At 42.5% G+C, this 27,594-nt stretch overlaps 1 protein-coding gene across 2 annotated transcripts in view; it reads right to left on the bottom strand.

Annotated features, from left to right (window-relative positions):
- Positions 1–2,977: 2,977 nt before the first annotated feature.
- pkia (cAMP-dependent protein kinase inhibitor alpha) overlaps positions 2,978–27,594 on the bottom strand; it is an 86,331-nt gene continuing 61,714 nt past the window's right edge. The window contains exons 1-4 of one of the 2 annotated variants that reach the window (XM_055634534.1): positions 25,387–26,655; positions 24,003–24,093; positions 11,251–11,428; positions 2,978–5,745 (exon numbers count right to left, since the gene is read on the bottom strand). In XM_055634534.1, the coding sequence (XP_055490509.1) occupies positions 5,663–5,745; positions 11,251–11,428; positions 24,003–24,026 (285 nt within the window). In that variant the 5' untranslated portion in view covers positions 24,027–24,093; positions 25,387–26,655 and the 3' untranslated portion in view covers positions 2,978–5,662. Of the gene's footprint in view, positions 5,746–11,250; positions 11,429–24,002; positions 24,094–25,386; positions 26,656–27,594 lie in introns of those variants that run through there. The other variant, XM_055634535.1, reaches the window with a different exon arrangement.

Genomic DNA, 27,594 nt, shown 5'->3' with positions numbered 1-27,594 from the left:
GATGTGTGAGGAAACTGGAGTATCTAGTGGAAGTCACGGGGAAAATGCAAATTGCATACAAAGCTGCGCCTCTGGCAGCTCTCCCACCTGTGCTACTGTGCTGCCATTAATGCTTAGCAACTTTACTAAGAGTTCTTGATGTTAAAAGAAATTCAAGGAATGCAATATATATTTAGGTTCCTAAATGTATAGTGTACGTTGAAATAGAACTGTTTGTGGTCTATCTTAGTGTTCTAATCATTGTTGTCATTGCAATATTTGAATAGATTGTAAAATTATGTATATTTTCTCATTAATATTATTTAAGGTCAAACAGAAAAGCATGATGGTCAATGAAATCTAAAATAATATAATCTGCACTAAAGGGTCAAAGAAGGAATTTTTAAAAGTTGCACACAGTGAATATAGGATGATGTGTTGGGGAAATATTGCACTTGAGACAATGGATGCTGTGGACAAAATATTGTCAAAACAAGGAATGGAGGACAATATCTTTTAAAAAAGTGAATTAAGCAGGGGACAATAGGGGATGAAGGCCTCACCAGCGAAGCATGGATATTTACAGCAGAGTATGTGACAGGTTATGTGACAGTCCCAGATCAAGGTTAGCCCAGCCTAAAAAAGAAGGACCAGGGATAATGAATAAAACATAACATTTAATGAATTAATGAATAAAACATTAAATTCATTGAATAAAACATAAAGATCTGCAGTTGAGTGGTAGGATAAGATAGCTCAGGAGACCATTATATGCCCTAAGACTGAACAGTAAAATCTTTTTTTTTTTAATTCAAAAAATTTATTAAATTATTTAAAAAAATAATATTACACTACAATAAAAAAAACCAGAACCCACCACCATAATACAATGTAAACAAATATCCTTAATAAACTACTATACAGCTATCTTGCACTGCTTGTCAAGGATGCATTCAACACCCTGCGGAGTTAAGAGTAAAATCATTTCAGGTAACAAACAAGAGAGAGCAAGAGTGCCAAAGAGACAAAGAAGCTACAGTCACTGCACAAGGTTAACGGACCACAGTATAGTCACTCAGAGGGCAAGCCTCTAGAGTTACAAGGAACAGACAGAGGTTATTTAGTTTGCACTGGATGAAACGTACCTGTTGTGCTTATAATTAATACACCTGCATCCACGAAGAAAAAACTACTGGAAATCCAAAGCAAAAACCGTAAATGTTGGAGGTGCCGAGCAGGTCAAGCAGTACCAACAAGTGGAGAAAGAATGGATAGTTCAGGATAGTCATCTTTCATCTGAACAAATTTAAACATGCACCCATTGAGGTTTTTGTCACCAGAAACAAGCCTATTGATTTGGTTTAAATTAACTCGTGGACGGAATGCAAAACTATGAATTGGCAAGTCTTACAGTTATGACCCCATGTATGACTTGACCAATGACTGAAACCAACTATTGATATTTATTGATATTGGTAAATGGGCTTCTGTTCTCTTGAAGCATTTTTGAAACCCTTCGATGAGATTTGTTTCTTGTAATGGTTCATTTTATAAACATGTTCCTGTGCCCACATGTTGCCCACACATTTCTGTTTCCATAATTTTGAGTTTGGCAATTTCTCTGACAATATATTCACTGTTGGTGAAGTTTAGTCATCGTTAGTTATTCTTCCTCCACCCACTAATAAATAGCAGGGATGGCAGATAATGGAGAATGGCAATGAAATAATGTGTAATTATGAGGAATATAACACAGTTCAATATATATTGATGTTTCTTAATGTATGTAGTTTATTAGTCAATATATTAAACCATGCCATTTTTAGCAATTTCCTTGCAACTGGTCAGTCCACGAATTGTAACAAAAAAATCCTCAGCAGAGAAGTGTGTGTTTTTATTGCGAGCAAGATTATATAAAGGAAAACATGTTCTTCCATTCCTGTACTGATCTTTCTGTCCTGGGCCTCCCCCATTGTCAGAGTGAGACCACACGCAAGCTGGAGGAACAACACCTCATATTCCGCTTGGGTAGCTTACAACCTAACGGTATGAACAATTAATTTACAATTTATAGTTAACTAACCAACACCCCCCCCCCCCCCCCCCCTCCCCACCGTTCCTTGTGCTCCTCCTGAACTCCCACCCATTTCTCCCCTCCCTCCATCTATATTCCTTCCCTTTCACTCTTCTTGAATCCCCATCTCACACCTTTTGTCTTTTCATCTCTGGCCTTTGTCCAACCATCAAAACCCTCCCTCACCTGTGTCCTGTCTCCACCTTTCACTCGCTGGACTTTGTTCTTCTCCCACCCTACTCAGCGTGAAGAAAGATCCTGACCCGACATGTCACCTATTCATGTTCTCCAGAGATGCTGCCTGACCCGCTGAGTTACTCCAGCACTTTAGGATTTTTTTTTGTAAATTAACATTTGCAGTTGGTTGCTTCTACATCTACTTCCTTTTATGGTTTAGCCACATCTCTGGCTGAACAGCTAAATTAACTATTGTTTTGTGCCTGTCAACAATGCATGGCAGAGTGTTTCAGAATAACATTGGAGGTAGAAGGCATTTTTTATCCAAAAGTATGACTTCATGTTTGTATCTTTCCACTTGAACAATCCAAGGTAGGCAGCTTGTTGTTGAAGGACAAGAGCCAGATTCCACCAGATCTCACAATGGTAGAGTTAGGAGAATTGCAGTACTGCAGTGCCTCCCAATGTACAACAGACCATTATACTAATGCCTTCCTTTATAATGCTGAGATCACCCTGTAAAAGATTTTAGAATATTGTCATATTACCTTTTAGACTTTCGAGATACAGCATGACAACATGTTATTCGGCCCACTGAGTTTGCACTGGCCAGTGATCACCCGTACGCCAGCACTATTCTACACACAAGGGACAATTTACAGAAGCTAATTAACCTACAAACCTGTATGTCTTTGGAGTGTGTGAGGAAACCATAGCAGCCGGAGATAACCCATGCAATTACAGGGAGAACGTACAAAGTCCATACAGATGGCGCCCACAGACAGGATCGAATGTGTGCTCTGGCACTGTAAGGCAGCAACTTTACCGCTGGGCCATTGTGCCGCCCTCACGAGTTAGTTTTGCAAGATGTTTTCCTGAGGCAGAAAGGCAATGGCCACCCAAACTGGTTAGTGGCAAAATACGGGCATTGCTTAATGACTCCAACACAGGCCTGCAATATGAAAAGCTCACAGTGAGAACATTGTGCAGGTGGTCTGGAATCCATAGTGCAGAAGATTAATTGCTGAGCACTTACCATGCTCAGAAGAAAATAACTTTCTCTTATTCATAGATTTACTTGTGGAGTAGTTTTTACTGCTATGATTAGTTTATGGCAATATATTACCAATAATCTCTGAGCAATCTGACAGATGTTTGAAGTCTGGTTGCCACATAGTGTGTAGGGACTGAGATGTATGTCTGCTACAGGACAGTGCCAATTCATTCACATTTATAAGCACAAGTGCAAATTTATTTCATGAAAATACATACAGAATACTAAACATACAATCACCAGCAGCTGGTAACTGCTTTTTCCAACCACTTTTTCTCATTTCACATGGATCAAATTCATTGAATAATGCAGGACACCAATGATCATTTTAACATTGGCAACGTGATATCAGCTACCCCTTACACATATCTTTCAATTTTCGCTTCCATTGACTTTAGTGTAAATGAAAATCAGGAGAAATGTGTAGCAACGGGTTGGTCTGCAATTTGCCCACTTTACACCACCTTGTCTGGCTAATTCTGATCCTGTTAAAAAGACTGAATGGAAATGGAAATCCACTAAAAGACTTCAAAAAATATTTGATATGTTCTCTGGATCACAATTACACGTGGATTTATTTGACTTGTTTAAAAGAACATTTAAAAATACAAAGGGGCACTAAAAATATATACAAAAGTGAGTCGAACATTGGAGGTTTCACTGATAAAAACTAAACTAGGATACCAACATGTTAGTCATTGTGGGAAATCATAAAAATACATGTTTTATATTGACAATGTACTTCAGGACCTTGGGACTTAAACTAGCTCGCATTTAAATTGCTTATTTTCATTAATCATCTGAAGCTTCCTCCTAACAGTCATACGATAATTATTAGGATAGCAGTGCAAAATTAGCTTATACAACTACTAGGCTTTAAAAAATAATCAGCAATCAAAATGTTAATAGAAGAATTAAAACTATGCATTATAGCCATATGTTTCACAAGATGATGTTTGTTCAAGGTTAACGGACACTTAATTTGCAAACAGTACATGGTTAGTTTTTCACAATCTTCAGTAAAACTATATTTCATAATCTCAAATGGTTGACAGATAAAAAAGAAATACAGAAAGTGTATCAAAGGTTTACAAAGCTCTAAAAGTACATAATAATTACTTGTTTCTTGGAAAAGAAAGATATTTAAAAGTCTAGAAATGTGATGTCCTTTTAAGTTTGCTGGAGAGCAACATATTTACTTTGCACGGAAAAGTTCCCAATTTTGCAGCAGAATTACCAGTAGAAATAATAGAGTTTAGTTCAAATATTTTGTTCAACAGGCTAGTACATTAATCAACAAAGGTGTAAAAAGGATGACAACTTGTATTGTTGGAAGCAAGATTAAAATAGCACAGTACATTGAAGGGTGTTACTGGGAAACATTCCATTGAAAGTATATACAGAGTTCTGCCAACTTAAGGAGTTAATCTTGTGAAAACATCTATAAATACACATGCAATGTTTAGTTTATAATATCGTTACTTTTTAATATTTGAATTAACGCTGACAAAAGTCATCATGGACAAAAGGAATTCTTCCAATACAGTTTTGCTCTCCATAAACTCTGGTGTTAATTGAGATGAAGGAATATTTTACAAATTAAATAATTAGTTATGTGTGTCTCTGGGAATGTTTGGCTTATAAACATGACAGTTGCTATATAGTGAACTACAAGATCCCAAGAACCAGACACTCCCAGCAAGGAGTACTTTGACATTTTAGTAAGCTAATGGAAACTGTACAACATCAATGACTTTAAAGCAAATCTTTACAAATAATTACTGCAAGTACCATGTACGTCAGTTATATTACAGAAGTTCTATCCTTTTCACTACATTTGACCAAACACACTTTCTAGTTGACATGCATTCCGTTAAACAGGAGTGAGAGCACTCGGGCATCAGTAGAGCATTACTTCTGGTCACCTCCAAATATCAAATGAAAACCTTATCATAATTCCCACTATAGAGCTTATTGTCCACTTGGTATTCCTTTATGAATCACCAAATCTTTTTTTCCTTAAATCTGATAGGTTACTCTGTCTTGACCAATTGACATACTGTAATAACCAGAAAGATTATCAATTGGTTAGATCATCCTTCCAAATCTAGTTGCAGATGTAATTGACCTATAAATCACATTATTTTGCTTAAATAGTTCAGTTCCACAACTCTTCAACCATTGAGGAAGAGAAAGGTAGAATCCAGTTTGTATCTTGTGTTATATTCAGTCCACACACTACATTGTCTATAAACTAAATGCCCATCTTTGAAGGTGCTCATTTTCCAAATTCTTAAGCTCTCTGCTTGTGATCTCTGATGACGTTAGGAAACACAAGTGCTGAGCAGAATCAACAAGTTCCAGAAGCGTTTGACAGATTAGCTTTTGACCTTTTCTTGTGTCTCCTGAGATCCAGAAGGTTGGTTTGTTGTTGTCTGTGTTTCCTTCTCAGCATCCCCTTCTAATAAAAAGGAAGAAGAAGTTAGAAATATTTATAAATGCTGCTGAAAAGATTTAGCTGAGAAGAATGATTTTACCATTTCTGCGGGAAAATAGTGAGGGGCAAAAACAAACCTTTCTATCTAACCTCCTGCAGTAAGTAGACATCACAATGTCCTAATAAACACTGTCTGTCAGTTTCACCACTGGTGGCCATAGAAAGTGACCAGCGAGTGTTTCTATTCACACTTTTCTATTAATAATTTTCTATAATGCATGGCTTCTTAGCAATGCAACCATTGCATTATTGCAGAACCACCTGTATAATAAATAAAAGAACAGTATGGCAAGGTGTATAATAGGAACGGGAGGAGGGGCACTTAAATATTGTCTCTATCCCTGTCTATAGGATTGCAGCTTCCAATCACAGGGAGGTGTGAGCCCTCTCTTGGGTTGAGGACTAATTTGACCCCATCGACTGGCAAAGAAGACAATCGGACTCAATCCGTCTGCAGCACACTAGGTGGTAGCATGATCCTAACTTGCATGGAGTGTGAACGTGGACTTAAAGAGCCAATGCGAAACTCCGGCAAAACCACAGGGCAGAAGTCCTTCAGACAGCTTCAAGCGGTTAACAGGGGTTTTAATTTCTTGCAGATAACAAGCTTTCTTGGCCAGGTTTGTTAAGGCTAGAAAGGAAGTGAGGGCATGGTAAGGAATGGGGAAAGGGTGGAAATAGGCGATCCAAGAAGAGACCGGCGTCCAAAAAAAGGAAGGAGGAAGCCAAGGAAGTAAGCAAGGGAGGATAGGTAGATGGATGGGGTTTGATGGAGGGCAAGAAATATCTGGTAGAATATCAGAGGGTGGTGAATCTGTGGAATTATTTGCTACAGAAGGCTGTGGAGGCCATGTGCATGGATATTTTTAAGGTAAAGATAGATAGATTCTTGATTAGTACAGGTGTATGGGGAGAAGGCAGGAGAATGGGGTTAGGAGGGAGAGATGGATCAGCCATGATGGAATGGCAGAGTAGACAATGTGCCGATGGCCTAATTCTGCTCCTATCACATGACCTTATAGAATGGCCAGCTCAAAGAACAAAGTAGTGGGTACACCCACTTCTGTAAAGGAAAGCTGGGAGGGGAAAGCTATCTTTACACGGTGAGTTTTACTGTCAAGAACCCTACCCCTTGTGGGATGTGAATTTCTCATGACCCTCCACCTCTGACATATAACCAGCACACTATGGTCATTAGTATCAGAATGTAGGCAAGGAGGTCTTCTAGCCTGAAAAACACTCAGCCCACCCATGGGAAGATAAACGGATTCAACTGGGCAACTTCAATACCATGATCGGAAAGAAAGGAATCCTCTGGGACGATGAAAGGTATGGTTGGGAAGGAGTAAGGATAACCAAGTCCAATGTCTCCCAACATGGAATACAACTTTGGAGTGAATAATGATAAATCAGTGGATGTAGCGTACTTACATTTGCAGAAGGCATCAGATAAAGTACCACAAAGATTATTGCAGAAAACAAAAGTTGATTGTGTAGGAGGTAACGCACTAGTAGTGTGCGCAGATGATTTGCTATCTAACAGGAAAAAGAAAGTAGGTATAAATGGGCCTTATTTCAAATAGCATGGTGCAATGAGTGGAGTGCTACAGGGTCTGGTGCTGGGTATCAACATCTTACAATTTAATTACTTCAATAAAAGCTCTGAAGGCATGCTTGCCAAATGTGGCATTGACACAGAGATAAGGGGGAAAGTAACGGGGTCATAATGTGGTTACAAAGGAAAATAGACAAATTTAAGTAAGTGGATAAGGATCTAGCAAACGGTATGTAACGTGAGTAAAATGAGTGAGTGTTTATTTTGGAAGAAGTAAGAATATATAAATACAGAGAAAGAAGCCAATGTCCTGGGGGACATAAATTGCAAATGATTTAGATGCTGCTACAGCAAGTAATTTGCAAAGCTCATGGAATATTATGAAGGAGCATTCAAACCTTGGATGGCATTGAGAGCTCATTTATTCACGGGAGCAGGTGGAAGTCCAGCATTCATGGAAGGAGTGCGCCACCTCCACAAACTACCTACAAAGTAGCCCTTCAGTAACCTCCTACCTAATCGTTGGCAGCATCTACATGTCCCACATCGGGCTCATTGCCCAGGTCACAACATGCAAGCCTAGAGTGGAAGCATGAAGAAGGGTCTCGACCCGAAACGTCACCTATTCCTTTTCTCCAGAGAGGCTGCCTGACGCTCCAGCATTTTATGCCTATCTTTTGCTTATTATACCATTTATGCAAGTTCTCTATACGCGATATCCTTGCCCAATGGTTGGGTCTAATCACAGGGTTAAATTCTACAATTAAATCAACATTTGCATAATATAGTGTGCATTCATGTATTGAACAGTTGAATTTAATTCTAATGGCATCAAAGATTGGACTTTCAAATTACAAGCACCGAAGTAGGTTATTTGGAGAAGATGAGCAAATTTGTAAAATAGTTGTGAGTAACTAATCTAGAACACAACGTGCTGGAGGAACTCAGTAGGTTTGGCAACATTTGTGGAGGGAATGGACAGACAACATACACACATACATACACACACACACACACACACACACACACACACACACACACACACACACACACACACACACACACACACACACACACACACACACACACACACACACACACACACACACACACACACACACACACGGATGCTGGAAATCAGGAATAAAAATAGAAAATCTAAGATAGCACCCAACCCAGGCGACTATTTGTGTGTTAGCCACAGAAGCAGATCTATAATCATATATTACAATTGCCCCACACTTCTAAATCTATCTGGACACTGTAAGTGGCTCGATTGCAATCATGTATCGTCTTTCCGCTGACTGGTTAACATGGAACAAAAGTTTTTCACTGTACCTCGGTACAATAAACTAAATTAAACTCAACGAAACAAAACAAAACTGTATGAAACATTCAGCAGCTCAGGCAGTATCTATGGAAAAATCAATAGAGCTAGTGTTTCCAGTCAAAACTTGATTAGGGGTTCGTAACTGGAAATATTACACTATTGCTGTTTCCACAGATGCTGCCTGACCTGCTGAGTGTTTTCTGCTTTCCTTTTTTCATTTCAATATTTATTTCCTAGTTTGTTTATCCTATCAGTGGATTTAGAGGATTCTGCACTGATAGTCCTGGCTGTATTGTTCCAATGCCTTGAGGTGCCTCCTGCAGCTAATCCAGCCCTCAAAAACACAGTAAATCGTGAGCAAATTGATTGAGAATCTATTACAATCATATTAAGGCCCTGCTGACACTTAGTTGGCACTAGTGGGTAGGCCCAGCATCAGGCTCTTGAAACATAGCATATTTCAAACGCCATCATGGCAAGGGATGGGAGGAAAATGCTTGGAAGGAAAAGATAAAGATCTTGAAGTTTCTTCCAATAAAAAAGTAATATGCCCACTAACTTCCAAGAAGGCCTGACCCATGTCTACTCTGGGTAGAGAAGAACGGAATAACATTGAGTATCACCAGTCCGTACATTGGGAGCACATGGAAGCTTAACATAGACAGTGCCAGGAGTGCAACATCTTACAGACTGCCCAATTATCCCTCCGCCCAGTCCTGTCTGTGTAAGAATCTGAGCTATCACATTAGATTCATTAGCCACTTCAGAATCTACAGAACTAGAATAGGAAGAAATTATCTTTAAAGTCAGGAAACCAACCCAGAAAAAAATATACCTCTCAAGGCTCAAGAGTCCATAACTGAACAGGATGGGATCAAACCAGAGCTTCACCCAACTATAAATGTTGAAGTTTTGCAGTCTGAAGAAGGCTCCTGACCCGAAACGTCACCTATCCTTTTTCTCTAGAGATGCTGCCAGACCCGCTGAGTTACTCCAGCACTTTGTGCCTATCTTTGGTATAAACCAATATCTGCAGTTCCTCGTTTCTGTGAATGTTAACTTTTAGCTCTTTTATATAACCGCCCCTCCCCGCCCCCACCCATTACTGAACTTACATCGATCACTCTACACCCAACCCCCCCTCCATCTTCACATCAGTCTGAAGAAGCGTCTCTACCCGAAATGTTCCCTATTTCGGAAATGTTACCTAATATAGATGCTGCCTCACCCGCTGAATTTCCCCAGCATTTTTAGCTACCTTCGATTTGCCAGCATTTGCAGTTCCTTCTTAAACATTCCGATCACTCTACATGTACCTTTCAATTTCTCTGCTCCTTCAGGGGCCCCATCTTTCTGCTACTGTGAAAGGTTCTGGTTTGTTTATCTTTCAATATATCTCTGATTTGGCACAATGCCCTCTTATGCTTTCATTCATATTCAACCCGGAGTGATGATATTAGGACCACCTCCTCCCATTCGCCGCAAGTATCAGTATGTGATGGTTTTGGTGCTCGAGCCTGGGCCATGCGTTATACAATGTAGAAAAACAGCTATTCAGCTTCAATCAAAGCGAGCTAGTGCAGAAAATATAACAAAAACCTGTCACATCCAGTAAAGATCCAGAATCTTTATCCAATTTTAGAAAAGGTAAAATAAAGCCTTGCGATCCTCCTAGAATACTCCAGTGCCATGTATTGTAAATAATATGGGTCAGTAGTCACTAATTAATAGATCAATACCTCATACGAGATTAATAAACAGTGATAGGTTCCAGAACCGACACAACCCCCACCACAACTTGATCTCAGCACTGAACTACTGTGGAATTCTTATAAGGTTGCACTGTGTACTTGCACAATTAAGGTCTTGTTACCTAAATTATCAACATAATTTATTTTAAAAGGCAGACATAAAGTGCTGGAATGACTCAGTGGGTCATGCAGCAATTTATTGTGTATTTATTTATTATGTTGTGTTTAGTGCATCTGTAAAGCTGCATCAAGTAATACATTTTCATTGTATCAGTCCCGGTGCATATGACAATTAAACAATCGATCACCTAAACCTCTTGACAGATTTACTGGGCCAACCTTAGAAGGATGAGAGGAGAGATCTTATAGAAACATATAAGATCTTAAAGGATTGGAGAGGCTAGATGCAGGAAAAATGGGGGAGTACAGAACCAGGGGTCATAAGCACTTTGGGACTGAGGAGGAAAAACCTTTTCACCCAGAGAGTTGTGAATCTGTGGAATTCTCTGCCACAGAAGGCAGTGGAGACCAATTCACTGGATGTTTTCAAGAGGGAGTTAGATTTAGCTCTTAGGCCTAAAAGAATCAAGGGATATGGGGAAAAAGCATGAATGGGGTACTGATTTTAAATGATCAGCCATGATCATATTGAATGGCGGTGCTGGCTCAAAGGGCCGAATGGCCTACTCCTGCACCTATTTTTCTATGTTTCTAACCACTAGTTATATCCTAGCATAGTCCATCATATAAAAACAAGATTATACCTCGACAATGATTAATGAGCCGATCTACAGGGAGCACAGCCAATTGAATGTCTGGTGGTAAACCCTCACCTTTTTTGTCAATACTCAGCTCTGCTAACTTAAGGCTTAAATCACTCGTGTTTACACCTGATGGAGAACCCAGGATGTCGTGCAGTGCATTTCTCCGGCCCGTCCGTCCTGAAGCAATGAAGTCTGCATACGAGGTTTCAACATCAGTCATTGCTGACAGGTTTCCACATAGCAATGCCTGAAAATAAAGTGCAATAAAATATAATCTACATAAATCAATATATTAATATTAATATATGTCAAATATATACAGAATAAGCAGCACCAACAGCCTCACATTCCTTAAATGGAGCTACAAAATTATAAATCTCACCAGAGCCATAATTGTACACTTTGTGACCACATATTTGTTGCTAATATCAAGATATCATATTAGCTGAAACAGGTCAGCTTATGTTTTAAAGAGAACAGACATTTTATAATTTATGTTATAAATGCAATTTTAAATGAAAGAACTATAGTGTTCTGAAAATAATCAAAAACAGTAAGAATTTTTAGGCAGTCATTCTCTCATATATTTGGTCTCCAACTGCTTAATTGTCTCCGCCATAACATTAGGCACGTTTTCTTCCATAACACGTTTCATTTTCACCAAAATAATGATCCACCATAACTATCCACCATAATGCTACTTCCCTGATCCATCACCAAGTTCCTCAATTCCTTGAAAGTTGTAAATCAATCAATCAGTTTTGAATCACAATGGTACTGCATCTCACACCACCCTGTGTGAAAGAATTTCTCCTCATCACAGTCCTAAACATGGAGGATAAAGAGGGGGGGCACACACAGATATTTTGTTTACATTTATTGAAGGGATGTGGGCTGTGCAGGCTGAGCTAGTACTTGATTACCCCATCCCTAGTTGCCCTGGAGAAGGTGGTGGTGAACTGTCGTCTTGAACTGCTGCAGTCCTCGAGGTGTAGATATTACCTACAATGCTGCTTCAGTTTTAGTTTAGTTTGGTTTAGAGATACAACAAGGAAACAGTCCCTTCAGCCCACCGAGTCCACACCAACCATCACACGTTCACACTAGTTCTATATTATCCCATGTCACATCCACTCCTTACACACTGGGGGCAATTTACCGAGGCCAATTAACCTACAAACCTGCATGCCTTTGAGATGTGGGAGGAAACCAGAGCACCCTGATTGGAGGGGAAGAGAGGAATGAGAACAAAAAGGGAAGTTCTAGATCAGTGTTGATGCCAGGTCAGGGGGGAGTTCCCCTCCGCCACGGGTGCTATGTAATCCCATGCTACCTGCTCCATGGTCAGATAATCGGCGACTTAAAGGGCCTGTCCCACTTTCACGACCAAATTCATGACCTTTTTTACTCGTGGACATTTTTCAACAGGCTAGAAAATTGCCCCGACCTACTTGATGCTACAAGTACCTACAACTAGAATCACGACCTACCTACGACCTCCTACGACCTTGTGACGACCATGCTGCGAGTATGAGTCAAGGGCAAACTCGCCAGAGGTTGTGAATTAGATCGTGAAAGTGGGACAGGCCCTTAAACCGTCTCGTCCATCTGGTTTGCCAGGTGAGGAGAGGGCTGTGAACCCCCAGCAGGACCAAAAACAAGACCTGTCAAAGGGCGGATGAGCTCCTAGTGAGCCAATGCAAAAGTTGCAATCACTGTCGTAAATAGCATTGTGAGGAATGCCCATCGGAAACCAGCACCACTGCGTTGCTAAAGTTTTCAACGATTCAATAATAATAATAATACTAGTTGAAGGCAGGAGAGAATGAATGACACAAGGGAGTCTGTGAAAGAATAAATGACTGAATAACAAAAAGTGTAGAAGATGTGCAGATAAAATAATTAAAATTCATCAACAGATAGGACAGAGGGAAAAAGATGATGGATGTTGGAAACGGAAGATGGAAAGGTTTGGATATCTGATTAACTGCAATTGTTGGATTCAACATTAATTCCCGAAGGGAGACTTCTGCTGGATGTACAAGGCCAGAAGTAGGTCAGAGATGAGAGAAGAGGGAAGAAGCTTGAGAGGCTAAATCACTTGGGGTTGCATTCGTTGGGCTGCCCACTGGCCTATACAGGCGCTCCCTGACTTACACAAGGGTTACAACCCGCGGGCGCTTGCGTAACTCGAGTGTTATGCAAGTCGGAACTGGAAGTGCTACTGTGCAGGCGTAAATGTACTGCCTGATGTGGAGACCACTGGGGAGCACTAACGCAGAGATCACATGGACGTTAGTAGCTTGCAGAATGCTCATGTAAGTGCGAGTTTACATATGTCGCATTACATAAGTCGGGGAATGCCTGTAATCCCAGTTAACAAGTTGGGGAGATACAGCATAGAAACAGGCTTTTGTTCCATCATGTCGACGCTGATCTTCGACGACCCATTAACGCTAATTTTGCATTCATTCTAATTTTTTAATTCACATCACATTTTGCACGGCACAGCACTGAGTGGCCCGGTAGCGCAGCGGTAGAGTTGCATTCTTACAGCACCAGAGACCCGGGTTTGATTCTGACAACGAGTGCTGTCTGTACAGAGTTTGTACGTTCTCCCCGTGACGGCATGTTTTTTTTTTTCCAGCATCAAACATCTAGTGAATTGATGCTGGAGTCCAATTCACTAGATGTTTTCAAGAGGGAGTTAGATTTAGCTCTTACAGCTAAAAGAATCAAGGGATATGGGGCAAAAGCAGGAACGGGGTACTGGTTTTAGATGATCAGCCATGATCATATTGAATGGCGGTGCTGGCTCGAAGGGCTGAATGGCCTATTCCTACACCTATTTTTCCATGTTCTATGTTTCTATGTTTTTTTAATACAGTCAGAAAACCGTAAAGTTTTTTAATAGAGTTTGTTATTTGGCTGTGATCTCCCAGGTGGGAAAGGAATACATGCATTGTTTAACAAGGCTGTTTTGGGGTTCCACAAATTTGGATCTTTTAAATGGAGCTTCACTGGTCCACATGAAAATTAGAGACACAACTGGTGATGGAATGTGAATAGTTTTTTTAACCATGTTATATGAGATATGAGATGCATTGTTTAAAAGTGCTCCCAGCATCGAGCCTTGTGATCAAAATTTGAACATAATTATTCTGAGCCAGAAGATTCGTTGAACCCGTTTTGACAATGTTTTCTGAATACCTCCGACATCCAACACGAGATTATTGTAACAGACACGAGAGCAAGAAAGAACGATCAAAAATACATCTTTTAAATGAAGATTAGCGACTCCCACAAAAATTAGAGACATAATCAAATGGTGATGGAAAGTGAATACAAATGTATCAAGATAAATTATTTTAGAAAAAAAATCACAATATTCAGATTATATATTTATTTTGCCGTACAAAACAAAAATCCGTTAAATGCTTTGAGAAGACACACCAGACTTTTAATGCAATTCTCATAGGATTACTTTCCTGTTGTTTAGTTTGTTACTCTAAAAAAGATCCTGCAGCTCATGAAGTGTGGTCTGGAGATATTGATTTTCCAGCTCTTCAATGCGGCATCATGTCAGATGAAGAAAGAGAAAGTGCAGAGAACTAATAACTCCATTCTCCTGACCTCTGCCCAGAAAGTAATGGTAATCGGTCCTGCGATAAATGAACCAATCCAGATTCATTTCTCATCCAGATGACAAAATGATCAATTTTCAACAAGCTTTTCCCAGTAGCAATCAGAACCTAGCACCCAGGCTGTTTTGGGTTTTACTGACTTTGGACTTGAGATTGGAGCTTCAACTGTCCACATGATGGCTTCATGGAGACACAAGGAACTGCAGGCATTGGAATTTAGTGCAGAACACAAAGTGCTTGAGTTACTCACTGGATCAGGCAGCATCTCTGGAGGACATTGAATAGGTGACATTTTGGGCTGGAAGAAAGTTCCGACCCGAAATGTTCCCTAACCATGTCCTCCAGACCTTCTGAATTACTCCAACATTTTGTGCTTTACATGATGTTTTCTTTACTCCAATAACCTCAACTCTTCAGACATAATTGGTCAATTTTCCTTCCTACTTTGACAATAAGGTGGAACTCTGGAGGGGATCAATTATAGTTTGAAGCACCACCAGGTGGTCCTCAGAACCCAAGTCGGTCATTGCATCTCTTGCACATAATTGTTCTCCTTTCGCTTAATGGCCATGCTTGGCCAATTGAGCCTTCACGAATCCTAGGATCTTCATGTTATTTAGTGGTACTTGGTGTAATCCTGCTTACAAGCCATGTCCACAACATAGAAACATAGAAACATAGAAAATAGGTGCAGGAGTAGGCCATTCGGCCCTTCGAACCTGCACCGCCATTCAATATGATCATGGCCCCTCCTGCACCCCCATCTCCTTATTATGGGTGCATAATGTTGGCAATCATGGTTATCATCAATATTCAAAAGAAAATAACCAATGTCAAAAAGATATCGTCGGGGATGGTGTGCATTTGGGAACAGGTCATGCCTTGGGGAAGTCCAGAAGTAAGAGTATAATGAAGGAACAGAAGACACAGCCAAAGATGAGAAGATCAAGAGGAATGTAGTCAAACAAAGACATTTATACTAAAACAGATTACAGAAGCATCCTATTGAAAGATCCTTTGAGTGGTCAGACTCAAAGGTCCTATCGCAGTCAAGGACAACGATGGGGAATAACGTGGTTACTGTCACTCAATTTCACTGATATTATAGGGATGAATAGTGGATTTGAGGCATTTAAACAAGGAATAGAGGGAAGCAGAGGTTTGGCGGTATGAACAAATGTTCATAGTGAATTGTTAATTCAGAGGTCAATGATGAAGATGAATTTGAAGTGTCTATTGAGGAGTGTTGGATCAGGAAGGAAGGTCAGTGAAGGACAGTTTAATGGCCCAGGCCACTGGAGGTAGGAACAAATTGATCTAGCAGAGAGTAGGGTTTGGAGGAAGAGAAAGTGGAATAAAAAGTTAGCTCAGGCTTGCAATTGTAAAGGGCAGATAATTAACAGGAAGTTTGGTAATAGAAGGAATGGGTTCGAAATTTATGAAATACACAGATTCATTGTGTTTGGTTTTAGATGTTTTGCTGTGAAGGCCAATCAAGGGCAGGACTAGAGAAAATGAGTCTGGTGGTATCTTTGTCCTCTGGTATACTTTGAATGGATTGCATTGCTGGAGAACCTTGGCAGTATTTGATGTTGCTAACAATGAATGGCTGAGAGGAGCCTATTCAAGAAACTTCATGGAATATTATGAAATGGATTCAGCTGAGAGATACAGAGGCAACACAGACAAGGTAGATATGCTGTTAAGGTTAATTGATTCCAGAGGGGATGAAAAGATGATGTCACAGTAATTTTGGTGTAATGGGTATTGAAACAAAATTGTGACTTTACTAATATAGATATGGGAAGGATTTTACTGAGCACAATGCTACGTATAAGATACAGAATCGGCTTCATGCTGGATACAGAATTAGTTTCATGGAAGAAAGCAAAGGGCTTTTGATATATTGTCCTTTATCAGTCAGGGTATTGTCTATAGAAGTTGAGATGTTTTGTTACAGTTGTACAATATTTTATGTGATCGTTTGGAGCATTGTGTTCAGTTTGGCTCACCAATAGGAAGGATAAGCTAGAAAGAGTGCAGAGAAGATTTATCAGATGTTGCTCAGGACCTGAGTTATAGGGAGAGATTGGCCAAGATACAGCTTTATTCTGTGGAGCGCAGGAGGCTAAGGGATGATCTTATGGAGATGTAGAAACTTTTGAGGGGAATTGACAGAGTAAATGCAGAGAGACTTTTACCCAGGGGAATCAAGAACCAGAGGCCACAGGTTTAAGCTGAGAGGGGATAGATTTAATAGAAACCTAAGGGGCAACTTTTTCATTCAGAGGGTGTCGGGTATATGGTATGAACTGCCAGAGGAGTTAGATGCAGCAGGCACAATAACAACACTTAAAAGATATTTAGACAGGTACGTGGATTGGAAAGGTTTAGAGGGATACAAGCCAAATAGGACTTGCTTAGATTGAACACTTTGGTTAGTTTGTACAAGTTGGGCAAGAAGGGAACAATGACAATGCTTCCTGGTTGTGGTCTCTGCGTCAATGTCTGCCCGGCCCTGAGCTCCATTTGGTGGGTGGTAGAGCGAGCACACAGAGATGACATGGTTGGCTGTCTGTGTTTCTGCTCCGCATTCTCAGGCTGGGCTCTAACATAGTCCCCATCTCCACATGTTGGCATTGAAACGCCCAACTCCAGTATGAAGTCTTATGACTCTATGATTGAATTGCTTGATGACATTCAGCCAACAATCTTCAACATAAAGAATATTGCTACAACAGTGCTGTTTAAAAGGGCAACTTACCATTGCTATTGATTGATTATAAATGAATATATAGAAATATATTTTTAATAGCTATTAAGTCTCCAATGCAGCTTATTTTCTGCAATGCAAATACCTTTAGGATTTTGTAGATTTTTGAAAAATGTATATAAGACATTTGGACAGGTATATGGATCGGAAAGGTTTTGAGGGATATGGGCCTAATGCAGGACTAGTACAGATGGGTCATATTGGTCGGCATGGACAAGTTGGACCAAAGGGCCTGTTTCTGTGCTGCATGACTATGACTTTTTTGTGGGTAGAAAATATCCAATGTTAAAGCAACATTTAACCAGCAGAGGGAGTTTATTGCTGTTGCTCCTCCAGCCTCAATATTTCGGATGTGCAAAATAGGTGTACGATAAATCAGCAGTTCATTTAACCGTGCCACATTCATGCCACCGCATACCCCCCACTCTACTCCCTTCCTTCTGTCCAATTTTCTGAAGACAACAGAAAAATACACTGTCAATATATTGTGGACAAAAATGCTGGAGAAACTCAGCGGGTGAGGCATCATCTATGGAGCAAAAGAAATAGGCGATGTTTCGGGTTGAGACCATTCTTCAGACTGATGTGAGGGTGGGGGGGGGGGGGGGGGGGGGGGAAGAAAAGAAGAAAGGAAGAGAGTGAGCTGAGGGAGAGCTGGGAAGGGGAGGAGAAATCAGGGACTACCTGAAATTGGAGAAGTCAATGGTCATACTGCTGGGGTGTAAACTGCCCAAGCGAAATATGAGGTGCTGCTCCTCCAATTTATAGTAGGCCTTACTTTGGCCATGGAGGAGACCCAGAACAGAAAGGTCGGATTCGGAATGGGAGTTGAAGTACTGAGCCACCGGGAGATCAAGTTGGTTATTGCGAAACGAGCGGAGGTGTTGGACGAAGCCATCGCCAAGCCTACGCTTGGTCTCACCGATGTAGAGCAGCTGACATGGTGCACAGTTTGCATAGCTGCTAAATTGGCTTAAATATTCAGTATTCCCGTGTGCAGATTAAGTGGTGTGTATTTTAGAAAGAATTCTCAATAGCATGGCTTCAAGTGACACAGAATTCTAAATCAAGAACGAGAAAAGTACTGGTTTCAACTGATGATGCTGGCTGCCTTTATGAGGCAGCGACTCCGATAAATCCCTTCATTGATGGGAAGGTCAGAGCCGGTGCTGAACTGGGCAGTGGTCACAACTTTTTGCAGTCTTTTCTGCTCCTGGACGTTCAAGTTGCTGAACCAGGCCGTGATGCAACCAGTCAATATGCTCTCTACTGTAGAAGTTCAAGAGAATCCATTCTGACATACTGAATCTCTGTAATCTTCTCAGGAAGTAGAGGCGTTGATGTGATTTATTTATAATTGCATCAGTGTGCTGGGTCCAGGAGAGATCTTCGGAAATATACACGCCCAGGAATTTGAAGTTTTTGACCCTCTCCACCATCATCCAGATGATATAAACAGGTTTGTGGGTCCTCATCCCACCTCTTCCAAAGTCCACAATCAGTTTTTTTGGTTTTACTGATATTGAGAGCCAGGCTGTTGTGCTGGCACCATTTGGTCAATCAGTCGATCTCACTTCTATACTTTGACTCATCAACATCTGTAATTCGTCCAACGACGGTGGTGTAGTCAGTGAACTTGAAGATGGAGTTCGCACTGTGTCCGGCTATTCAATCATGAGTATAGAGTGAGTAGAGCAGGAGGCTGAGCACACAGTCCTGATGTGCTCCCGTATTGATTGTTAATGAAGAAGAAGTATTTCTGCCAATTCGAACAGAGTTCAGTGAGCTTGGTAACCAGCATTTTTTTAAAAACAATTTCCGTGAGCTTGGTAACCAGCTTTTTTTATTTTTTTATTCAAAGAATGTATTCAATTATTAAAAAATAATATTACACTACAATAAAACAAACCAGAACACACCACCATAATACAATGCAAACAAATATCCTTAATAAACTATATACAGCTATCTTACACTCCTTGTCAAGGATGCATTTAACACCCTGCAGAGCCCAGCGGTCCCGGAACTCCCCCAGGGTGCTCGTGGACAGGGCGTATTCCCTTTCTAACACCACCCGGGCACGGACATAACCCCGGAAAAGGGGCAGGCAGCCGGCTCGGGTACAGCCCTCCACCATCTGGCGCCATGACTCACGGATGGCCAGCTTGGCATGGTAACCAGCTTGGAGGAGGTGATGGTATTGAACACTGAGCTGCAGTCTATAAACAACAGCCTTACGTACTGTAAATGTTTTTATTGTCCAAGTGGTCCAGTGCGGACCAGTGGAGAGCCAGTGTGATTGCATCTTCCATTGACATGTTGTGACAATAGGCAAACTGTAGTAGGTCGAGGTTTTTGTTGAGGTAGGAGTTGATATCCACCATAACCAACCTTTCAAATCACTTCATCACCACAGACGTTAGTGCCACTGGTCGATAGTCATTGAGGTACGTCACCTTACTCTTCTTGGGCACCTGTATAATTGATGCCCTTTTAAAGCAGATGGGAACCTCAGACCTCCGTAGTGAGAGATTGAAAATGTCTGCAAAATCCCCAGCCAGTTGGTCTGCACAGGTTCAGAGAACTCGACCGGGTATAACATCAGGTCCAGGCACTTTCTGAGGGTTGAGCCCCACCCCGAAGAATCTTCTGACATCAGCCTCTGCGACTGACTAATACCATCAGGGCATATGGGGGCTCAGCAAGGACATCAGTGTTCTCCCTATCAAAGCATGCGTGGAACACATTGAGCTCATCAAGGAGTGATGCTTCGCTGTCGCTTGAGCTGCCTCCTGGTTTCACCTTGTGGGAGGTGATGCCATTCAAACCCTGCCACAGTTGTGAAACATCCGCCCCATCCACCAGCTTTGAGCGGAAGTCCCTTTTGGCCTTTTTGATAGCCTTGTCAAGATCGTATCTGGACTTCTTATAGACCTCTGCATCACCAGACCTGAATGCCCGGGATCTGGTCCTCAGAAGAATGTGGACCTCCTGGTTCATCCAAGGCTTCTGGTTAGGAAACACTTGGAAGGTTTTTGTAGGAACGCAGTCCTCCACACATTTCCTTATGAAGTCTGTGACGACTGTGGCATATTCATTCAGGTCTGTTGCCGAGTCCTTGAACATTGCCCAGTCTACTGACTCCAAGCAGTCCTACAGTTGTTCCTCTGCTTGCCCAGACCAGCTCTGTGCAGACAATTGATCTATGCAAATACACTCAGTTAAAAGCAATTCCCATTATCCAGAGGATCTGGTTTCAAATATACATTCTGTAGGTTGCAGCATATTTCAGAAGGTAGGATTTCTTTTATTGTAAAGGAATGTAGATGCTGGTTTAAACCGAAGACCAACACAAAATGCTGGAGTAACTCAGCGGGACAGGCAGCATCTCTGGAAAGAAGGAATGGGAGACGTTTCGGGTTGTGACCCTCCATCAGACTGATACTCTCACAAATGGCAAGGCTAACAGTGTTACATTACAGGAAGAAAGCGGCATGCTTTCAAATCTCAGGTTCTCACTTTGGGTTCTTCCCGTATTTGAGCATATTAAAAGCATATTTTTTTCTTCATTTGATTTTATCAGAAGTATTTCTCCCTTGAGTGCAGACTGTCTTAATCTGTGTTAGTTATCAGCTGCAGCATTCAATTCTGACAACATTCACCCTGGACAAGGAGGTGTGCTGATGCTATGAATGGGTCAACATTCATAATTGTGGCAAGGACATTGGATTTTTACTTAACTGTTGCACCCTGAATGAGTCCAAGGTTCATGTGCCTCTCTAATTCATTGAGAATTAACTCTCAAGCACAGGAGGTCATTCAGCCTACTAACTTTGTGCTGATTCTTTCAAATGGCCATGCAGGTAATCTTATGCCCCTGTCCTACTTAGGAAACCTGAACGGAAACCTCTGGAGATTTTGCACCCCACCCAAGGTTTCCATGCGGTTCCCGGAAGTTGCAAGTGGTTGCAGGTAGTGGAAGCAGGTAGGGAGACTGACAAAAACCTCCGGGAACCTCCGGGAACCGCACGGAAACCTTGGGTGGGGCACAAAGTCTCCAGAGGTTCCCGTTCAGGTTTCCTAAGTGGGGCAGGGGCATTACTGCCCAATCACCCTGTAAATTATCTTTATGTGTTCATCTTACTGCCTTTCGGATCGATCCTAATTCCGAATTCAGGATCGATCCTAATTCAGGCTGAGCATATAAACCCTAAATACTAATTGTACACAGCTTTATCCTTATGTTTTGGTCACTTACCTTAAATCAGGTGATTCTTTTGGTTATCAACGCTCCAGAGATTGGTAAAGAAAAGCTACCAGAATCCTTGCGTAAGATAGACCTGTAGATGCTGGTTTACACTGAAGGTAGGCACAAATGCTAGAGTAACTCAGTGGGTCAGGCAGCATCTCTGGAGAAAAGGAATAGGTTTTGGGTGGTTTTGACACAGATTATTCCAGAATTTTGTGTCTACCATCAGAATCTTTTATAAAGTTAAGCACCTCAATTGAATTGAATCTTAGCCTTCTCTATCTAAAATCCAACCACTGCCCTAGCTTCCCTAATCAATGCACGTAACTATGTAGTGTGCATCGCTAAACGATTCTGGCAAATTGCTTCTCGATTCTGTCCAAGATCTTGCCTCTGGTGCTCAGTGCCCAGAAATATTCAAAATATTTAAGTTGCACCTCAACAGTATTCACTGCTTTAGATTCTGCATTTACCAGTCTTAACAAGTTCACATATCTGTGCTCAGTGACCCCAAGGTTCTGAAGAAGGGTCTCAACCTGAAACGTCACCTATTCCTTCTCTCTGTAGATGCTGCCTCACCCGCTGAGTTTCTCCAGCATTTTTGTTAACCTACCAAGGTAATTGCCATCAGTTTTTAAATCATATCCTATCACGCATTGTCTCTCCGCTCCTTTTTACCCCAGGTATATAGAAATATGAGTGGAATAGATTGGGTAAATAGGCAGAAACATTTTTTCCCCCCCCTCCCCTTCGGCATGGAAAAGTCAAAGACCGGAGGGTATAGATTTATGGACAGAGGGGCAAAGGAGATATGTTTAGTTAGATTGCGGTACAGCACGGAAACAGGCTCTTTGGCCCACCGAGTCTGCGCTGACCTGTGATCCCTGCACCCTAACACTGTCCTACACACACTAGGGAAAATGTACAATTTTACCGAAGCCAATTAACCTACAAACTTGTACATTTTTGGAGCATGGGAGGAAACCAGAGCACCCGGAGAAAACCCATGCAGATCACAGGGAGAATGTAGAAACTCTGTACAGACAGCACCTGCAGTCTGGATTGAACCCGAATCTCTGGCTCTGTAATGTAACAACTCTACTGTAATGTAACAACTCTACTGCTGGCACTGCCCCAGTGTGGGCGTTATTTTTCCAGAGTGGTGGATGCCGGGGTGTGCACTGCCAGGTGTGGTGGTGGAAGCAGACACAATAGTGGCATTTGAGGCTTTTCAATAGGCACATGGATATATAGGTTAAAGGAGGAATGTGCATCGTGTGTGGGAAGAGATTAATTTATCTTAGCATCATGTTCGACACAAACATTGGGAGCTGAAGGGCCTGTTTCTATACTGTACCCAAGTTACACGATTTCCTCTCATTTCCCAACACCGAATTTCCTCCGCCATGTTTGAACCTATTTAATTCTCCGGCATATTTTCCATGTATCTCTTTCTCACAGCCAACCTGACTCAACTGTAAATCTCAGAGCTGTGCCATACATCTTCATGCTTGAGGATGCAGAATCCAACTTGGAAGTTTCTTAACGCCAACGCTGAGAAATCAGAATGATACAGGAGATCAACTTCCTAACCACTCCCCCTGCGCTGTGATAAAAATCATGTCCTTGTGAGACAGCAACATGGGCAAACAACTAAAACTACATTCAGGGTGGCGTCTGGTATTAATCTGGACACTGCCAGCTGTTACATCAACTTGTTCCTCAGAACTGCTTCCCTCCATTTCACGTTCCCAGCATCTTGCATAAGAAGGTCATGTACTATGTAGGAAGAACTGCAGATGCTGGTTTAAACCAAAGCTAGACACAAAAAGCTGGAATAACCCAACAGGTCGGACACCATCTCCAGAGAAAAGGATCAGGAGACGTTTCGGTTTTGAAGGGTTTCGACCCGGAACGTCACCTTTTATTTTCTCCAGAAATGCTGCCTGACCCGTTGAGTTACACCAGCTTTTTGTGTCTATCTTTTGGGTAAACCGGCATCCAAGGCCATGCACTAGATCACTCCTCCTGGTCAGTTCCTGCACTTCTGGTTGAAGAAAATGGGAATGCAGGAAAAACAGTTCCAGCATTTTGCACAATTCTCAAGGAATATGTGGGAATTCATGTTAGCTCCCCTTCCCACTCCCATACTGACCTTTCCATCCCCGGGCTCCTCCATTGCCCGAATGAGGCCACACGCAAACTGGAGGAGCAGCACCTCACATTCCACTTGGGTAGCTTACAACCTAATGGTATGAACATTGAATTCTCAATTTTATGTAATACTTCCCATACTCCCTTTCCTTTTCCTGTGACACCTTTTCTGCTCCCCTCTCCTGCAATCCTGCCCCTCTTTTTCCACTCCCTCCACCCGCCCTCTACTCCTCGCCCTTCCCCTTCCACCTATATCCCCAGCTGTGGCTTTACATTTCACTCCTCTCCTCTCATCTGACACCCCTTGGTCACCTCTAGTCTTTATCACTTACTCCACCCATCTACCAATGATCTCCTCATCCGCATCCACCTATCACTTGCTGTGCTTAAACACATCTCTTTTTCTGACCTCTACTATAAACGGTCTATAGAAGGGTCCCGTCCCTAAACGTCTATCTACCCATTCTTCCACCAGATGCTACCCGATCTGTTGAGTTCCTCCAGCATCATGTTTTGCTCATGATTCCAGCATCTGCAGTTCCTCATGACCCTGTGGAAATGCATCCTGTAGCACAGAAAGGCTAGTAAATCATAGGTTAGGTGGGACGGTTTGATACCTTCTCTCGAATATTATCCATGGCTCTCTCAGCACGAGTCCAGTGCCATTAATCACTTCATTGAAAAAGGAATCCCGGGAGGCCATGGTGCCGCGTCTATTCCCACCCCAGGCCAGACTCACCCACCATGGAGTCGTGAAGCCTGACCTCGAGAGGGAAGCCGCTGAGCCCAGGCCCTGCCTGCCCCAGAGGACTGGAGAACCGTAGAGGAGGGCGGAGAGAGCGAAGATGGCGGCAGTGGCAGCAGATGCAAAGAACAAAGGGCGGGTAAGAACCGGGGTCTTACCTTCCACACCCTCAAAATCGAGCACCGCTCTGGGACCGAGCGTGCAGACCGGACGGGGCCTGCATTGGTACAGAGAGGTGGAGCAGTGGTGGGAACACCGACAATTTTGCTTGGCCAGGCCGACCCTGCAACACCGCCAGGACAACGGGCCTTTATGGTCAGCTGCACTTAAAGCAAATTGGTCTTTGAAAATGGTGCCAAAACCTGGTGACTCTTGTATATTGTGTAGGAAGCAACTGCAGATGCCAAAGATAACCACTAAATGCTGGAGCAACTCAGCGGGTCAGGTAGCATCTCTGGAGAGAAGGAACAGCTGAAGAAGAGTCTCTCCCCAATACGTCACCTATTCCTTTTCTCCAGAGATGCTGCCCGACTCTGTTTATTGTCTCAGTGGACTATTTCTATACACTTTGTACCTAATCTAAAACTGGCTATGCTTAATAATACTTAACTGAACTGAATGCAAAAGAATTTCACTATACCTCAGTACACATGACGTATAAACCACAATTGAAGGATAGCAGGAAAACGGTGAGGAAAATATTGCCAGGGACATGAGGACAATGAAACGGGACCTGAATGAATGCCTTACAAGGATGCCAATATTCGAGGAGGTATCTTCTACAATCAATGCAGATCCGAGCTTCTGAATCCCACTCAAAGGCAGGTCAAATATTGGGCAAATTTGTCACAATGCTTAGCTGTGGTTGCTAAGCAACGTCATATCAACCTACAGTTGCATCTGCAGAAGCACAAGGTGACAGTGTTTCTTTCTCACATTGCTCAGCTCCACTGGCAACTCCATACTGTGCCGACGCAGGAGAGATTGCTATGCGTGGCAGCGGTTTGTAAAGCGTGAAATAGCTGGAACCATACAGCTTGACAGTGGAATGGCTCACGGCCAATTCATGCACACACAGGGCCCTTCTGTTAAAAATGTGGGTCCCAGCTTCCTGGCAACAGATTTTTGAAATGCTTACGAGTGGGAACCAGCTCCAGATTCTGTGCGCAGCAAAGGGCGAGTGGGTGGATTTCTTACTGAAAGTAAAGAAAATGGCATTGTTCTTGGGCAGCTCCTAGAAGGTTGCACCAAACTCCACGGGAATTGCAATCGTGCTCTCTCCTAGCAGGCTGTTTCAATACACCATCCTCGACAGTGCCCAATCTAACATCCCCCCTCACACCTTTCAGTGCCGAGGACCACTATCGGAGGAAGGCAGTCCAGGACTGATTCCTTGCCCAAGCACTTTCCCTATGATCGCTACAGTCCTCAGGAGCAATTGGCATTCAGAGCTCTAGGGGCTAGAGGAATCAAGGGGTATGGGGAGAAGGCAGGCACGGGTTACTGAATGTGGATGTTCAGCCATGATCACAATGAATGGCGGTGCTGGCTCTAAGGGCCAAATGGCCTCCTCCTGCACCTATTTTCTATATCTCTGATTTTAGGCACTGCTAGTCTTACAGTGGTAACTCTCTGCCCACAGCTCGATGAGCTCTCTCTGGTCAGGGAGAGTGAGGAGGTCATAGAGGGGAGTTATAGGGAGGTGGTCACTTCAAAACCACGGGAGAGAGACATGTGGGTCACGCTAAGGAAGGGCAAGGGGCAGAGGCAGGGACGAGTGAGTACTCCAATGTCGGTACACCTTGCAAATAAGTACTCCTGTTTGAGTACAGATGGGGATGACAGCCTACCCGGGGGTAGCGAGGGCGGACGGGCCTCCAGCACAGAGACCGGCCCTGTTGCTCCTGAAGGTAGGGACGAAAAGAAGAGGGCAATAGTAATCGGGGACTCTATTGTTAGGGGGTCGGATAGGCGATTCTGTGGACGCAGTCGGGAGACCAGGATGGTGGTCTGCCTCCCTGGTGCCAAGGTCTCGGACGTGTCTCAACGCGTCCAAGATATCCTGAAATCAGAGGGAGAGGAACCCGAGGTTGTGGTACATATAGGTACCAATGACATAGGTAAAAAAACAAGGAAGAGGTCCTGAAGGGAGGATTTAGGGAGTTGGGAGGAGAGTTAAGGAAAAGGACCAAAAAGGTAACAATCTCAGGATTACTGCCTGTGCCACGCGACAGTGAGAGTAGGAATGGTGCGAGGTGGAGGATAAATGCGTGGCTGAAAGACTGGTGCAGGGGGCAGGGATTCAAGTTTCTGATCATTGGGACTTATTTTGGGGAAGGTGGGACTACAGAAAGGATGGGTTGCACTTGAACCCGAGGGGGACCAATATCCTGGCGGGGGAAATTTGCAAAGTCTTCTGGGGAGACTTTAAACTAGAATGGTTGGGGCGAGGGACTCAAATAGAGAAAGCTAGTAGACAGAATGGGAGGCAGGAAACAGAAAAGGGAAGCACTCGGGCACAAGAGGAGAAAGAAAAAAAAAGAAATAAACAGAGAATAAGAGGCGGAGGGTTTCTTAAATGTGCATATTTTAATGCTAGGAGCATTGTAAGAAAGGTGGATGAGCTTAGAGTCTGGATAGACACCTGGAAGTATGATGTTGTGGCGATCAGTGAAACATGGTTGCAGGAGGGCTGTGATTGGAAACTAAATATTCCTGGATTTTGTTGCTTCAGGTGTGATAGAATTGGAGGGGCAAGAGGTGGAGGTGTTGCATTACTAGTCAGGGAAGATATTACAGCAGTGCTTTGGCAGGATAGATTGGAGGGCTCATCTAGGGAGGCTATCTG

Source organism: Leucoraja erinacea, chromosome 4 (assembly GCF_028641065.1).
Source record: "Leucoraja erinacea ecotype New England chromosome 4, Leri_hhj_1, whole genome shotgun sequence".
NCBI classification, from domain to species: Eukaryota; Metazoa; Chordata; class Chondrichthyes; order Rajiformes; family Rajidae; genus Leucoraja; species Leucoraja erinaceus.
This window is presented reverse-complemented; position numbering and strand designations above follow the sequence as displayed.